At 40.2% G+C, this 16,609-nt stretch overlaps 1 protein-coding gene across 2 annotated transcripts in view; it reads left to right on the top strand.

Annotated features, from left to right (window-relative positions):
- The window catches only part of Wdr70 (WD repeat domain 70), a 223,620-nt gene that overhangs the window by 191,849 nt on the left and 15,162 nt on the right, over positions 1-16,609 (top strand). For both annotated transcript variants that reach the window (XM_013018678.1, XM_013018676.1), the window contains 4 exons: positions 8,140-8,240; positions 10,603-10,682; positions 12,612-12,728; positions 14,692-14,854. In XM_013018678.1, the coding sequence (XP_012874132.1) occupies positions 8,140-8,240; positions 10,603-10,682; positions 12,612-12,728; positions 14,692-14,854 (461 nt within the window). The remainder of the gene's footprint in view (positions 1-8,139; positions 8,241-10,602; positions 10,683-12,611; positions 12,729-14,691; positions 14,855-16,609) is intronic.

Genomic DNA, 16,609 nt, shown 5'->3' with positions numbered 1-16,609 from the left:
CTGTCCACCTTTAGGATGTCACCATGGGGATCAAGTGGATGCTGAGGAGTCTTCTTTATTAGAAACTGAGACTTGACCTAACTTGACCAGATATGATGATCCATGTGTTGCAAAGCTCACGAGAGAAGCTTGAGAAAAGAAGGTTCCAGAGAGGACAGATGGCTTAGAACAGTTTGAAAACTTCTCACCTTACTTTTCTACTCTCTGGCTCAATTAACATAGAAAACAATTTCCCTTTCTCTGTGAAGTGTTGGGCTTGTGGACGTCTGAAGAAAGTTCTTTTTCAATACCTTTTTTTTTTTCAGGTAAGGGGTAGGTTTATTTAGTAGACCTGCTGGGACCAGGGAAGGTTGGCACTCCATGCGGCTGGCAAAAGACCTGGGAAGAGAGCTGGGAAAGAGAGGTGGGAAAGAGAGAGCTGAGAAAGAGAAGAGAGAGCTGGGAAAGAGAAAAGTGCTAGAAAAGAGAAGAGAGAGCTAGAAAAAAGAGCGTCTGGGCCTGGGCTAGGCCTTATCTAGGGTATGGGTGGAGAAAGGTGTGGCCACCTCAAATTCAGATGTGACCTCAGCAGATGCTGATGCAACCTCTTCCAGGTGTCCCAGTTGCCTAGGTAACACAGGTACTGGGTGGAGACTTTGCTGCGAGGAGGGTGGAGTCTGCTCGCCATCCAGGAGCGGACCTTACATCCCATCCTTTTAATAATCATGAAAGAGGGCGAGGATTCTCTCTGGCTACTTCCTGCTGACAAGGGGCGTCGACAATAGGGGTAAAAGGCTGGAATTTGGTCCCCTCCCAGAGAAGGCAGCGAGCAGCAGCTGTCCCTTGGTGGCATGAGTCCTTGGATGAAGTCTGGAGAAGTCTCATGAGCATTGAGGGGCTGGAAAAAAAAATACTAGAGAGCAAATAAATGGCAAGAGGAAGGACTTGGGGCTGAAAATGTTGCTAGAAATGTCCCTAGCTACTTCTGCCATCTGGCGACTAGGTAGAGAAGTCAGGTGACAAAGGCAAGAATATAAATTCCTGTTCAGTTAATAGGTAGACAAGTATATACATTGGATGGGCAGGCTTCTTATTTCTACTGACCTCCTGGCTCTGGTTAATTTTGAAAGGGCAGGCACAAAGTAGCTGATATGACATCATCTCCTCTTATTCCTGTCATGTTCCCTTGTTCCCCAGACTGGCTGAGTCTAGGTGCTCGTTGCTGGGATGGCTTGTCCCAGTTGGTATTCAAGGAGGTTTGAACTCAAGGCCTGGGCATTGTCCCTGAGCACTTCTGCTCAAGGCTAGTGCTCTACCACTTTGAGTTACAGTACCACTTCCAGTGTTTGGCTGGTTAGAGATAAGAATCTTGAGCCACGCTTCCAGCCTGGCTCTTTGCAGGTCAGTTGGGAGATGGAGTCTTAGGGATTTTTCAGCGCGGGCTGGCTTTGAACTGCAATCTTTGCCACAAAAGCCCTTTATTATTTCCAATTAAAGCAACGAGATCAAATAGAATAGAGCTTACCTGGTCCTCATCAACAATTGACCAACAAATATTCTGCAATGACAAAACTTGTTAGATGTGATGAGAATTTTAGCACAGATAAACCCAGTATTTTAGAACCATGTAGTCAGTAGTAGAATACACAATACAAAACAAAAAAGGCAAAACTCAAAACCTAAAATTTTGACAACAGTGTTTAGACATCTTTGCTAACATCAGATAGTTGGGCCTCAGTTACGAGGGCCTGTGAAAAGAGCAACTTGTTAGCAAGGCACCTTAGAATAGATGGATGGAGTAGTAAGTTTGGTGGAAGGTTAAAGGTCAGATGGGGCCAAACCCTTAACCTACCATGTGGCCAAGATGGTGGACTCAAGATGGCAAATTTCTGAAAAAATGCAAAGAAACCCTGAACAAATAGATCAAGCCTAGATTGGCTAGCCTTTGAGAGGGAACCTAGAGGGGGGTCCCAAGGACCCAGCCTGCATTGCACTCTTCAGGGCACAAGCCAAAATGTAGAAAAGAGAAAGGGAGAGATAGGGAAAGTTGGACATGAATGGCAGAGAGAGAGCAAAGAGAACCTGAAAGTAAACAGACTTCTGACCATTTACCACTGCAGTGGCAAAAACTGTCTACATCTGAGAATGGCATAAAAATGAGGCACTGTGGCTTTCCAGGGAGCGCAGGAGGCATTTCAAAGGGGTTTCACGGCTCAGGCGTGACTCGCAGCACCCCATTAAATGTGTAGGAGAGTCAGTCTGGTGAGTGAAGGAGAGCTGACCAGGCAGAAGCGGCGTCCCGTCTTCCCCTAGAACCCTCTAGAGAGAAATAGCCAAGCCCCCAAAACCAAGCGTCCTCGGCTTCAGAGGTGACCGGCCGTTCAGCTAAAGGCCATAGGAGCTCTCTGGCGTGGCACCACGTCTGGACAGAGACTGAGCAACAGAGAGCCGTAGAGAGTAGTTTCACTCACCCGAGTAGAGAAGTGGTGTGGACATGGATGTGAAGGCCAGCAATGGTACCAATGCGCTGTGTCCGCAGCAGACAGACGGGTTCGCAAAAGGCCGTCAGAACTGGGGTATTCCTCAGAGCAAAAAGGGAAGAAGAAACAAAAAAGAAAAAAGAGAAAAAAAAAAAACAGAGAGGAATCCCACCTATCCTGACTTTAAGCCCTTTATCTGAGTCATGGCACCATTTATGTTAGGTTTTTAAAAAGAGGTAGCCAAATAAGAACAGCACCACACATGTGGTATTCAGGTAAGGGGTAGGTTTATTTAGTAGACCTGCTGGGACCAGACAAAGTTGGCATTCCACGCGGCTGGCAAAAGACCTGGGAAAGAGAGCTGGGAAAGAGAGAAAAGAGCTAGAAAAGAGAAGAGAGAGCTAGACAAAAGTACCTTTCTATTTTTTATCTGCCTTTTTTTCCTTGTTTTGAGTTCACATTTTTTTAGCTGTTCAGTTTTTTTAAAAAATATTTTTTACTAATACCAATTAGTTTTTCAAGGAGGTTACATGTTGGCATGTTATATAAGTACCTTGATAGACTCATGTTTCCACCCTCTCTTTCTGCCTTTCTGAAACAAATCTCAACATGTTGCATTATTTTGTTTTCATACATGTACTTAAGAGTATTTTGACCATTGACTTGTGTTCTTAACCTTATGTGTGTGCATGTGTGTGCGCATGCACGTGCGCGCGCGCACACACACACACACGATGGTTCGATTGATTGGTGTGGTTTTTGAGGTGGCTATATCTATAAGACGCCTTCTATATAACTGCAAAATTGTGTAATAGTTCTCTTAAGGAATCTCTGGTTTAGTTAGCTTGTACTATATAGGACCAAGTGGAGTTTGGTTTACAATGTGGGACAGCAGCTGGGAAGGATCAGGAAATGGTGTTTCTGCATAATCATGTGTAAGGCATAAAATTATGAAGGATATTGGGCTTCTTTTCATATGAGGTAGAGTATGGTGATGTTTGGATTATACACATTGCGAACACCTAAGATATTATACAGGCATTGGTTTCTTTTATAGAAATTTCTGACCTGGGAACTGGTGGGCTTTTTCTTTCATGGTTTTAGTTATAACATCTGCTCCTTCCCACTCTTTGCAGTGTTGGGGATCGATTTGGGGCCTTTCAGTGCTCTGCTACTGAGCCACATTTTTAGCCTCCATTTTATTTTAATATAAGCTTGCTAAGATCTCTGTTTCTGGGTTAGGTGGATTTGGAAATAAGTAAAAATCTTCCACCTCTCTTCCTCCCATCTTTGAAAATAGAGCTTTGCATGATTAAGTAGTATAAGGGAGTGAACAATGGAATTGGAGAAACCTGCCTACCTATTTACAAGTTATGTTACCTTGAGAAATTACCCTCCTAAAGTCTCAGTGTTTCCATCTGTGAAAAGGAATGAGCTCGCTAATTTTGTAGTATTGTTGGGAGGCCTCAATTGCATTAAATGATATAACACACAAGATTCCTAAGAGTTCCCCTCCTGGTATGTCCTAATTCTCTTTGGCTTTTTCTGCTTTCTCTCCTTAGTTTGCTTCCATGATTTCACTTAAACAAACAAAAATATCCCACAGAAATAAATTATTTGGAATTTTTGTGGCCATTTCAACTCTTGCTGAGGGGTAATTCCAAAAGTTTTGCTTTGGAATCTTGACACTGCTGCTTATACTCAGTATTCTTTTCGCTTACAAACTTCCCCCTCCCTGCTTCTCTGCCCCCGTCCTTTGGTCTTTGCTGGGAAGAAAGGTCTTTGTGTTGAGAACATTAAGGTCCCATAATTCCCTCTGGTCATCTTGCTTATTATATGTAACTCTGGTTATCATCCTTAGTGGCTGCTATTAGAACTAAGTAGTTTTAGAGTGATTTGTGGTTACTCTGCCCTTCCCAGTTCTAGGGCTAAAATGAAATGGGACTTTGGTTTAAAGAATAGAGATAATTTTCTGCCAAAAACATGAGTATCCACTAATGAAATCCCCTATATAAAGTAAGAATTAATGTAACTATAACACAGTTTATTAGTTTAATCAAATTGGTAGATTCAATATTCAGACTAATTTCTAGTTCTTTGCATCACAGTGGCTTTCTGCCATTTGAATCTCCTGTTATAAGGTGAGAAGTTTCTATTTTATCTTGTTTCTCTAACATCTTGATATTCTTCCTTCAAATGTGCCACTTACCCTTGTTGCAGTGCTTAGCAGACCTATAGGTCAGTAAATCTGTAGTGTTTTGCCAAAGACGCACCTCTCTAAAGAATTTGGCTAGTTGGTTTATTGAATCATTGTGATTCCTCCTTTGTACTTAAAGCTCATCTGTCTTCCCATGGCTGCGTAGGCTCCCAGCAGGCACGTGTCCATTGTTGTTAAGCAAAGCCTAGTATGTATGTTTGACAAGTTAGCAGCATGGCAGCTCTGCTTCTCTCCAGCCCTGCCGCTGTCTCAGGGATTGTTTAGTTTGGCAGATGGCCAGCTCTCTGCTATAAGATGCATTTCCCTGACAGGGCAAAGTGTAGAGCCGCATTAGCTGCAAAGTTTACAAAGGTTAGCTAAACACACACAGTAAATATTAATAAACAAAAAGGCCCACCCACCTTTGACTTTGAATTCTGTTTCTTCATTCTGTGTTTTAGAATCCCTGTAGTATTTGATTAATAACCAGTCTTAGGGTAATTGAGCTTTAAGTATCCTTTGCCTAAGTTAGACTAATTGGTTGCTCTGGTGACTCATTGCCACAGTGAGCAGATCTCTGGAATGACTGTTTAGTTCAAGGGATCTTATTTGCTGCTCCCTGCTTCAGCATGAAAAGAGGGTAAATGTGCTGCTCTGTAACAGCTGCTAAGCAGTGTGTGTGTGATGTGTCCGAACTCTGGAGAATAAAGGATGTGAACAGGAATAGAAGTGCAGTGTCCTTGGACTCCCTGGAAAGCAATCAGACATTGGTCTGTTGGCCTGGGCATTTGCCTCTCTCTAACATTTACACCCGTAGCATAGAGGGAGAGAGTAACAGTAACCTGCTGCCCCTGGAAACTGCCTCTTTGGCTGGGTGTCTTGGAATTTATCAGGCCTACATTGTGGACCTTTTCCAATTCTGCACCCTGCTCACTTCAAAACATATTTGAGAACCAGTAATATTAGACTGCTTAGCCAGACCTCTAGAGAACCAACGAAGAGAAATAACTCTATTACTGTGTCCTTAAGATTGTCCTGGGGCCATTTGTAGATGGTGAAGTTTCTGGAGGCCCTTGAAAGCTCCTCTCAGTGTTTCTCGCTCTCTGAATCATATACATCTCCTCCCTCCAGTACTGAATAAGGAAGGAACTAGCCCCATTGCATTTGTAGGATACGTGGGTATAATAATAAAACAAAATCAAATCAGTCCTCATGGAGCTTAACTATTTTAACTTGAAAATTATCTCCAATACTACCTACAAAAGTAATACTGTTAGGCATTAAGTGACCTGTGTTTCAGCACACACCTTTTTTGAGTACCAAACACAAATTTAGGTACTTGAGATATATTGCCAAAGAGAGCTAACCCAAATATCTTGCCATGGAACATAAATTACAATGAAGGAGGACGACAACAAACGCAATTAATAAACAAATTATGTGTTGTGTTAAGAGGTATAAGAAAGGAAAAAAGTAGAATAAGGGGTGGTCTGAGTAGTGATGGCATTAGATCAAAGATTAAGAGACAAGTCTTGGCTCCAATGAACTTATTCTAGATAGGGTTACATAAACATGATGTTAGAAAGTTTCACTTATGCCTCTCCTCATGTTTCCATGTACCTGGCCGTGACCATCAAGAAACTTCCAGTAGTTTAGGCATGGTTCTCAAATTAGTCTCAGAGGCAGAGCACCTGAAAGTCTCAACTGTGCTTTGCAAACCATGAACTACTGATATGCTTAATTCTGTCTTACAAACTAATAACAGTTTTATTAGGAGAAAGTTTGGTTTTAACATCCATGTGTCATAAAGTAAGGTCTATGAACAAGTGGACAAAATAGCAGCTATCAGAAAAAAAGGAGAGGGTATATCAAACTGTCAATTATAATTTATTAATCTAAGTGATAATTCAAAGTTTCCTGTTAATAGTTATTCACTATTGTATGTTTTATCATCTTTTAGCACTTGGCCAGCAGAATTTGGGCAACAGACACGGTAGATTTAAGGAAATTGTAGGAAGAAAGCCTAAAATTGTGAAAAACTGGTATTTGGTTGTTTTTTTGTTTTGTTTTGTTCCTCTAAAAATACAGAGATTGCAACACTCCACTCTTGGTTTGCACAGCTTAAGAACCACTCTTCTAGCCAGGTGCCAGTAACTTACATCTGTAATCCTAGCTACTCAGGAGGCTGAGATCTGAGGATCACGGTTCAAAGCCAGCCCAGGCAGGAAAGTCCATGAGACTCTGATCTTCAATAAACCACAGATAACCAGATGTGGTGCTGTGGCTCAAGTGGTAGAGCCCTCGTCTTGAGCTGAAGAGCTGAGGGATAGTACCCAGGCCCAGTTTAAGCCCCACTACTGACACACACAGACACAGACACAGACACACACACACACACACACACACACACACACACAGACACACACAGAGGTTCCCAGTTATTTTGTATTAATTAAAGAGAGTTATTTTGTATTAATTAAAGAGAGTATGGTTTGAGACAAGCCAAAGATAATGAGTTCAAAGTAGATTTAGGAGAAAGAGGTTTCATGATTCTTATTTTACCATTGGAATTATGAAATGGCAATATCTAAATGTATCCCCCTTTCCACCTTGATCTTCATCTGTACCTTGGCACATGACAGATTATTAATAGATGCTGAATTATTTCTTCCACTTCTTGCTTTATCAGAATGAGTTTTGCAGAACTTGGTGCATGGTATTTCTGCCTACCAGTGTTATAATATTAGTTTCATTTTTACCCTTAATTCTGACAATGCTCTCCTTCCCACCTCTACTCTTACTTAAAAGCAGGCTGTGAAAACTCAGAACTCAGGATAGTTTGTAGTCCTCACCAGAAGTGAATTCAGAGGAGCATGGCTTCCAGTGAACCCTCCCTTAAACAGTTTTTCTTTCTAATCTTTGTGCCTGCTGTTTATCTTCTGCCATTGTCTTTCTATTTTTTTAATCTTAGAGATATAATTAAGTGCCTACCAAAATGTGTTCTTTCTGAAAAACTTAATGAGACTTGGATCTTTGTAAACTAAAAACAATAACCATCTGTCTTCAGTCTACCATCCAGAGGGGACATATTGTGTGTGTAAGATCATGAAGCACTGAAATTTAACTCTGCTTTGGTAGTAAGCATAACTGGATACATGTATTCAGCATTCCACAGTGCCAGCTTCACATGGTGACAGAGTTAGGCCACCTAACTTTGTGGTTTCAAGGCTATCAGAACAAAAGGGCTCATACCTGGAAGAGAACATCTTTTCTATTTTGGTAGTTTCACAAGATAGTAAGTGATGGAATGGATCTCCAAGAGCACAACATTTCTCTGTAGAAGAAAATGTCTGAAAAGTTACAGTGCTATCAGGATATGCATTTAATTTAGTATGCTAGTCAGTCATACAAGACATACTAAGAGGATTTTCCTCCCGTTTTTATTTGACTTCTTTAGTTAACTTTCATTCTTTTCCTTTTCAGAGTGTTGTCCGCTGCCTGTGGCATCCAAAGCTGAACCAGATTATGGTTGGAACTGGAAATGGATTGGCAAAAGTCTATTATGACCCTAACAAGAGTCAGAGGTATTTCAAAAGTATTGCATGTTTTAGATGGATGACAGCAACTGGGGGGAATAACTTTGTTTCACTCCTGCTTTTATTTATTTCCCCTTTGATGAGGATCCACCCTTTTAGAAAATGCAGCTGGCACAGAGTAAAGCCTCAAACTCCTGGTATTAAGCTTTAAAGAGGATTTAGATATCACCCTTGATCCACACTGAATTCAAAGTGAAAGTTTCCTGGGGATTTGCAGTTCTTCAGCTGAAATGTTGAGTGCAGAGGAGTGTGTGTGGTGAGGGGTAGTCCCACTCACTTTGCATACCACCCTAGACAGTGACATTAGTAGTGATGCATGTGAGAGATTAGCAAAGCAGGGAGTTAACCATTTATAGGAAATGACCATTTTGTTATCTTTCTTCTGGCCTTCTAGGAGTTTCTGCTTTGAATGCATAGCAAAGTTATCTTTGCCAATTAATAAAGATAGCACTCCCCTTAAGCTCCATACTCACACAAATATGAAACCTAAGCATACCAGTGTATTTCCAGAGTCTGGAGACTTCATGAGAGACTCAGACTCACTCAGTTCTTCAGTTTGTGTGTGTGTGGGGGGGTGGATATGTATACACCCACACACATGTGCACACATGTACTGGTCCTGGGGCTTGAACTCATGGATTGGGTGCTATCCCTGAGCTTTTTTGCTTAAGGCTAGCACTCTATCACTTGAGTCACAGCAGCTCCACTTCTGGCTTTTTGGTGGTTAATTGGAGATAAGAGTCTCAAGGACTTTCCTGCCCCTGCTTACTTTAAATCCTCAGATCTCAGCCTTCTGAGTAGTTTGGATTAAAGGCATGAGCCACCAGGACTTGGCCAGTTATTTGTTTTGGGGGGGGGGGGCAAAAGACAGACATGTATTATCATTCCAAAATGGATGATTAGCTTCTTAAGATGCAGTGAGTAAAAAAATCAGATGTTAAATTCACTGGACTTCCCTATAAACCTGATCCAAAACATCACATCATATACCATCTTCTATTAATAAGTTTTCACTAACCATAACTTTGTTCTAAATATAAGCAGATATCTCTTCTCTGCCTTGGTTCCTAGCTTTTGGTAGAATTGGAACCACTGTACTATAAGATGAAGTTCTATATAACAACTTTAAAATAGAGATAGGATTTTGTTTATTAACAAAGAACTTAAAATGCTAATGAATTAATATGAAAGGGAGTTTATTTCACTTTAGCCTTGTTAAGCACACCTTTCAAAGGGTGTTACCTTTATATGGAATCCAAGATTTTTTTAAATACTTGCTTCTCTCTACTCCCTACCCTCCATACTAGGGATTTTTTTTTTTTTGTCAATTATGGGGCTTGAACTCTGGACCTGAGCACTGTCCCTCAGCCTTCAGCATTTCAGCTCTAGGCTAGTGCTCTACCACTTGAACTACAGCACCACTTCCAGTTTTCTGATGGTTTATTAGAGATAAGAGTTTCCTGGCCTTTCCTGCCCAGGCTGGCTTTGAACCATGATCCTCAGGTCTCAGCCTCCTGAGTAGCTAGGATTTCAGGTGTGAGTTATTTTTGAAGAAGGATTTTGCTTTATGTTCAGGCCTGCCTAAGCTGTAGTCTTCCCACTTTATACTGCCCAGTGCTGCTGGGGATGATAACATGCGGTATGTCCAGCCACTGGTTGAGAAGAATGTCATGAACTTTTTTTTGCCTGGGCTGCTTCAAACTGTGATTTTCCCCCCTCCCAAGTATTCACTTAAGTAGCTAGGATTACAGTTAGCTCTACTATGCCTGGCTTATATTTGCTTCTTCTGAACAAGATAGGTCAGGATTGCTAAGAAGAGGTAGAATACTCTAAGCACACTTGGTTAATCCTAGGTTTGTCTTCTGTAGCTCCTAGGCAGTGGTGCTATGTTCACTTCATTCCAGACATTTTTATTATTGTATTTAATATGTGGACATAGATCATTTGTAGAGTATGCTATTCAGGTTGCTTTTTATCTGTTTTATCTAAAGCATAAGCTGAAATTTGAATCTATAACCTTTAAGGTAAAAAGCTAATTATGTTAATATTTGTTAATATCTTAAAATGTTTAAGTACATTTTTTTCTCAAGAAAAATTGTGCCCTAATGCCCTGTAACCTACTTTCCTGTCTCTTACTTGGTAGAAATCACTTACTGGACAGATTTGGATTTCTTTAAGTTTAATAATACCTTATCACCAAGACCCTATCTGATGCTATCAGAAAAGTCAAGTCCTTGACTTGACCAGATGGTATGCACAGAGTATGTTTCCAAAAGTATCTGATGCTTTTGATGTAGATTTTCTGTTCCTAAAACGAACTTTAGAAAATAATTTGTTTTTCCTCCTTTAGGGGAGCAAAATTATGTGTGGTTAAAACTCAGCGGAAAGCAAAACAAGCTGAGACTCTAACCCAGGACTACATCATCACTCGTAAGTAGTTATCATGCCTCTCAGTATCATAGTGTGTTGTCTTTGCTAACGTGTTGATTGCTTGATTCTTCCAATTGAAGGTATGTATTACAAAATCCCAATTATGTGGAAATGAGTACAGTCACGTGACAGGTATCCTTAAGCATCTGTGGCTCATCAAGGTGAGCAGACTGTTCCATGTAATTTTCAACGCAATCTTCAACAGCCTATTGGAGCTGAATGCATTACTTTATAGCACCTTTTAAAGAATAATAGCCTGTTCTCTGAACAAACAAGAGTGCTGATCTTGGAATGACATGGCGTGGATTTGTCCATGAACGGCACATGAATTAGTAGTAGGATGTTAAAGAACTGAAACTTATATGCAAAGTGAGGAGATTAAATGAAGGGTCTCCTCCATGTCTTCCACATGTGACCATGTGGTACCATTCTGGTGGCATTCGTATATAAAATTAACTGCCTGAGGTCTGAGCAGAAAGTTTACCATGGCAGATCAGCTTCTTTCAGGTCTGTCACTTATGGAATCTCATTAATCTTGCAGATCTTTGTTCCTAAAGCCATGGCTTTAGATATGTAACAGGTGATGACTAGGAAGGAAATCTTGGATGAGACTGATTGGTATTGGTGGACAGACTTGTGGACTTTATCACTATCTCAGTTTAAGGCCCAGAGGGCGCTATATTGCTGCGTTTCTCTCTGGTGGTGGGTCTCATGTGAGACCAAATCTCTTGGACCTTATGATCAGTCAGGAGATCCCATGACACTTTTTGCAAGAGTAGAAGTGTTAAAGTCGGTGTCATAACCAGTCTAGCTCATGTAATTACACGCGGCCTACTTAAATTCCTCTAGTCGTTTGAAGTGAAAAGCTATTTTTCCCCTTCCTAAAAATACTATGTGTTGTGTTGCCTGACAGAATGACGGGCAGTTGTGTTTTCAGCTTCCCTGACTCAAGGCAGGCATGTTTTACTGTGAGTGATATGGTCAGGTCTCTGTTGGCAAGAGGGGCAAATGGCAGAAGGAGATACTGAAAGAATTTTTGAGGTTTTACCTACATTTCATATTATGAATTACCTTTAAAAATTTATATTCTTTCCCTTGGCCCTATGGAAAAGCTTACTCTTCTAAAACAGACTTTAGTCTGTGTGTAAGGGTCAAAGTAATTATTCTAATAATTTTTTTTGAGGTCAAGGAAAAGATACTTTACCAGTGGACTCCTTCATAGATAACAGTTTTCCTTCTGAATTCTTGCATTCTTTTATATTCTCAAATTTAATTCTGACATTTAGTAAACAACCAAAAAAATGAACAAAAGTGACTCTGATTTTTATCCTTTTGTAAAAAGAGGGGAAAGGGCCCCATCTAGTCCCTATGCCAGGAGATTCAGGCACCCCTGCATTCATGGCAACCTTTATCCCAGTTCCAGTGGGATAAGTGCTCCTCCCTTCCGGTTACTCAGTGTTGTCAACTCCTCCTGAGAGGTGGTCACATTTCAGAAACGTGTGAAGTGATTCCAGTGTTTATGAGGCATCTGAGGAAACTTCAGGGCTGACAGGCAAGCTGTTGGCATTACCCACATTTGGGTCCAGTGAGAAAAATAAGAGGCAGTTACATATTACATTTCTTTTCAAAACCATAGAAATTAAGTTTTAATTACTAGCTCTGGTTTGGGAGATGGGGACCTTCATCAATGTTTCCATAACAGGGTTTCACAGTGTTTCCTAAGTGCCATTAGCTGCCTGCCCAAAGAGGTGAACAATGAATCTGGTATCAAACAAAAACAGTTAATTGGTTACAGTAAGACTGTCTTATTATTAGATGAAGACTGTCATTATGACTTCCATTTCATGTTCCAGTTAGTCATGCTTTAGCTATGTTTTTGGATGAAGGGTTATTATTATAATGAAATTTTTCAAATGTGTCTTCTTGCAGCTCATGCCTTGCCTATGTTCCGTGAGCCCCGCCAACGGAGCACGAGGAAGCAACTGGAGAAGGACAGACTGGACCCCCTGAAGTCACACAAACCTGAGCCTCCTGTAGCAGGCCCAGGTGACTGTGATCTAGCTACTTACCTACAAAGGAGTGAGGGGTAGGGTGGGGTACTCAATACACAGATGGGAAGATTGGTGCTTCTGGTTTTCAGAGAGATTGTACTGGGTAGTGCTTTTCAAATTTCTTTTTAGCACCAAAATGTTTTTCATAAAGACCTGATGCAGAATTACAGTATATAATACTGATTATGATGGAGATACTGTGCTGAAGTGGGGAGGAGGCCTGATTTCTTTTCTGGTCAGTCTCCAACTTGAGCTCTGTAGGTAACCTCAGTGGAACTCTGGAACTCCTTGGAACCTAGTGTTAAAACCACTGCTCTCAAGATTGGTTTAATTTACAACATTGGGCATTTGACTGGGATCCAGACAAGATTACATTTCACATTTCACACAAGGCAGAAAGTAGCCATGATTTAGTTGTGTGTTGATAAAATAGAGCTGCCCATACCATTCACTAGAAGATAAATGAAGAGTTTTTAAAAAGGTAGGTGTCAGAAGGAATTGAGGTAACATTGGCTGTAGTATAACCTACATTCACTAGAACTTGATTTTCTTTTATCATCTGTGTAACCATTTGTCTTAGGCTCCTGAGCCTTTTAGCTTATGGCTTGTTCATTCATCTCAGTATAAGCTCTAGACCTGCTTTTCTTTGCCTCTGCCATTAATCAAACTCCTAATTTTTTTATTTTTTATTTTTTGGTCCGGTCGTGGGCCTGAACTCTGGCCTGGGCACTGTCCCTCAGCTCTTCAGCTCAAGGCTAGTGCTCTACTACTTGAGCCACAGCGCCACTTCCAGCTTTTTTTTTTTTTTTCTCTGCTTATGTGATGCTGAGGAATCGAACCCAGGGCCTCATGTATACAAGGCAAGTGCTCTACCACTGAGCCACCTTCCCAGCCGCCAAACTCCTAAATTATTTACTTACCTAGATTATTGCAAGTCCTTCTAAACTAGGTACCATATGTCAAGTCACTCCCTGTTCCCATCCCAACTCCATTCATACATACAACTTTAGTCCTTGGATCCTCTAGTTTTCGTGTTGCTCCTGCCTCCACATCTGCATGTGCTTCCCACTCTATATTTGTATTTCCAGCTGGGAGTCAAGATTGTATATAGCCTGCCTGTTACCCTCGTTTATAACTTTTTTCTACTCCATCTTCTACGTTTACTGTAGGCACACTTCTATCCACACACACCAGCTTCCTTATGTCTACATTTTTGTACTTAACACTACTTTCTGAACCTTACTTCTGTCTTAACTGTACTTTCTGAACCTCTCTCAAATGGATCCATTGTTTTAAAAAAAGACCCACCCAACTTTACCTCAGCTTCAGGGCTGTCTCATTCCTCTATGCTATAATAGTTACTGGCAGTTGATTCTTCCCTTTAGTTTTTTTCTTAATTTTATGAAATTAAACTTTCAATGTTATTTGGCTTTTCATGTGTTTATCTTTCTGAAAATTTAGACACTTGTAACTTCTTTTTGTATTTGAATTTGTTTTTGTATCTTTGTTTTGTTTTGTTTTGTTGGGTCCGGTCGTGGGGCCTGAACTCTGGGCCTGGGCGCTATCCCTCAGTTCTTCACCTCAAGGCTAGTGCTCTACCACTTGAGCCACAGCGCCACTTCTGGCTTTTTTCTTTTTGCTTATGTGGTGCTGAGGAATCGAACCCAGGGCCTCATGCATGCAAGGCAAGTGTTCTACCACTGAGCCACCTTCCCAGCCCTGTTTTTGTATTTTTGAATTTCACAAATAAAACATGACGATTTTTCTGAAAATCTTTTCCTGCTTTAAAATTTTGGGGGAAGTTAAGATTTGGTGTTCTTCTATAGACCTTACAGCTGAAGGGTTGATGATTAGGTTTAGATTTGTGTTCTGGTAAGTATAACATGCACAGATACAACTATGTATTATCATGCTGATTCTATTTGATTTGCTTTTGTTTTGTTTTTCTTTTGAATCAGGTCGAGGTGGCAGAGTTGGAACCCATGGAGGAACTCTGTCATCCTACATTGTGAAAAATATTGCTTTGGACAAGACTGATGACAGTAATCCTCGGGAAGCCATTTTGCGTCATGCCAAAGCAGCAGAGGACAACCCATATTGGGTTTCTCCAGCATATTCCAAGTAAGAAAATAGCTTTTTAACATTGAAAAAAATGGGGGTTGGTGGTGTAGTTCAGTGGTGGAGCATGCACTTAGTGTGCATGAGTGTCTGGTTTATTCTCCTATCTGAAAAACAATAATAAAAATTAGAAAAATCGTTATAGTTAATGAACTGGGAAGAACAAACAATGATACTTTATTCGGACTTACCCAGTTCTTGTTTTATACTTGAACATGAAAAATGAGTTAGGAACTCATAGTCTTCAAACCCAAGCTTTTATATCTTAAGACTCTAAAATGGTAAAATTTCAAAATATGTTTGTTTCATTATGTGAAGTCTATTCTACATATGATTTTTAAAAAATAATAGCATATTATCTTAGTGCAGGAAGGTTAAAAGCAAATGAAGAGAAGAGCTTATATGTCTCTTAAAATGACTAGTATTTATATAGAGAGAACTGCATATATAAGTAACTTCACAGTAGAGCTAGCCCCTTGGGTTCCCTTGGATAGCTTTACATGGATAATAGTGTATAATAGTTCTTAAAGCTGGTAAACCAGCCATATTTACACTAAAGAAATATTATTTGCAGTTTTTAAATTTTAAAGCTTTTTATTAGAAATAATTTTAGACTTAAAATTAAAAACAAATACAGAGACTAGGCACTGGTAGCTCATGCCAATGATTCTACTTACTGGGGAGATTAAGATCTGGAGGATCATAGTTCTAGGCTGGCCAGAGCAAAAAGTTCATGAGACCACCATCTCAACCAATAGCTAGACTCAGTGGCTCACACCTATTATCCCAGCTACATAAGAGGCTAAGATCAGAAGGATCATAATTTTAGGACAGCTCTGGCATAAAAGTTTAGATTGTCTCAACAGAAAAAAACAATCTGGGCGTGGTAACAACCTGTTACCTAGGATAACAACCTGTTATCCTAGCTACAGAGTGAAGTGTAAATCGGAAAATCATGGTGTAGACCAGCATGGCTAAAAAGCAAGACTTTCAAAAACAACCAGAGGCTAGAGCCTTACCTCAAGCGAGCTTAAAACCTTCAGTCCCAACCTCAGTACTTTCCCAGAAAAACCTATGGAGTGTAGAGTTCATATGTATTCTTCCTCTAATTTCTCCTTGTGTTAAAACCTTACATAAATACAGTACACTTGATGGTTGAAATAATAGGTTTGAAACTGGTACAGTGTTGTTAACTCAGCTATATACTTCACTTGGTCCTCACTAGTTTTTGTAATTATTTTTTGTTCTAGTTTACTTGTTATTTCCCTGTGGTTTCCTTCAGTTATAACAGTTTTTCATTTTGTTGTAGTTGTCTTAATGAGTAGTGGTCACTTGCTTTGTAGATATTTAGTAGGAGTTTGTCTTGTATTTTCTCCTAAGCTGTGCCTCTGGCAAACATAACAGATGAGTGATGTAAAATTTTTCCAGGGCTATATCAGGAAGTTCATGATATTAAACTGATGTTCATCTTGGTCATTTGAATAAAGTGCTACCTGCCACTATAAAGTTGGAGAGGGGAGTGGGGGAGGGGCGGGGGGTGGGTGGGAGATGGGAAGGGGAAACAAAGGAGGAGGCAATAATGCTTGATAAGAAATGTACTCATTATCTTGCCCATGTAATTGTAACCCCTCTATATGATATTTTCACAATTTAAAAAAAAGTTGGAGAGTTGGTAGATTGAGTCTTGAATTGACAAATTTCTTGGGATTCTATTTTTAGATGATAAAAATCCTGTTTCTCCTCAATTTTTTTTATTGT

The sequence above is a fragment of the Dipodomys ordii genome, unplaced genomic scaffold, assembly GCF_000151885.1.
Source record: "Dipodomys ordii isolate 6190 unplaced genomic scaffold, Dord_2.0 Scaffold41, whole genome shotgun sequence".
NCBI classification, from domain to species: Eukaryota; Metazoa; Chordata; class Mammalia; order Rodentia; family Heteromyidae; genus Dipodomys; species Dipodomys ordii.
The sequence above is the reverse complement of the archived record's forward strand: the minus strand, read 5'-3'. Positions and strand labels throughout refer to the sequence as shown.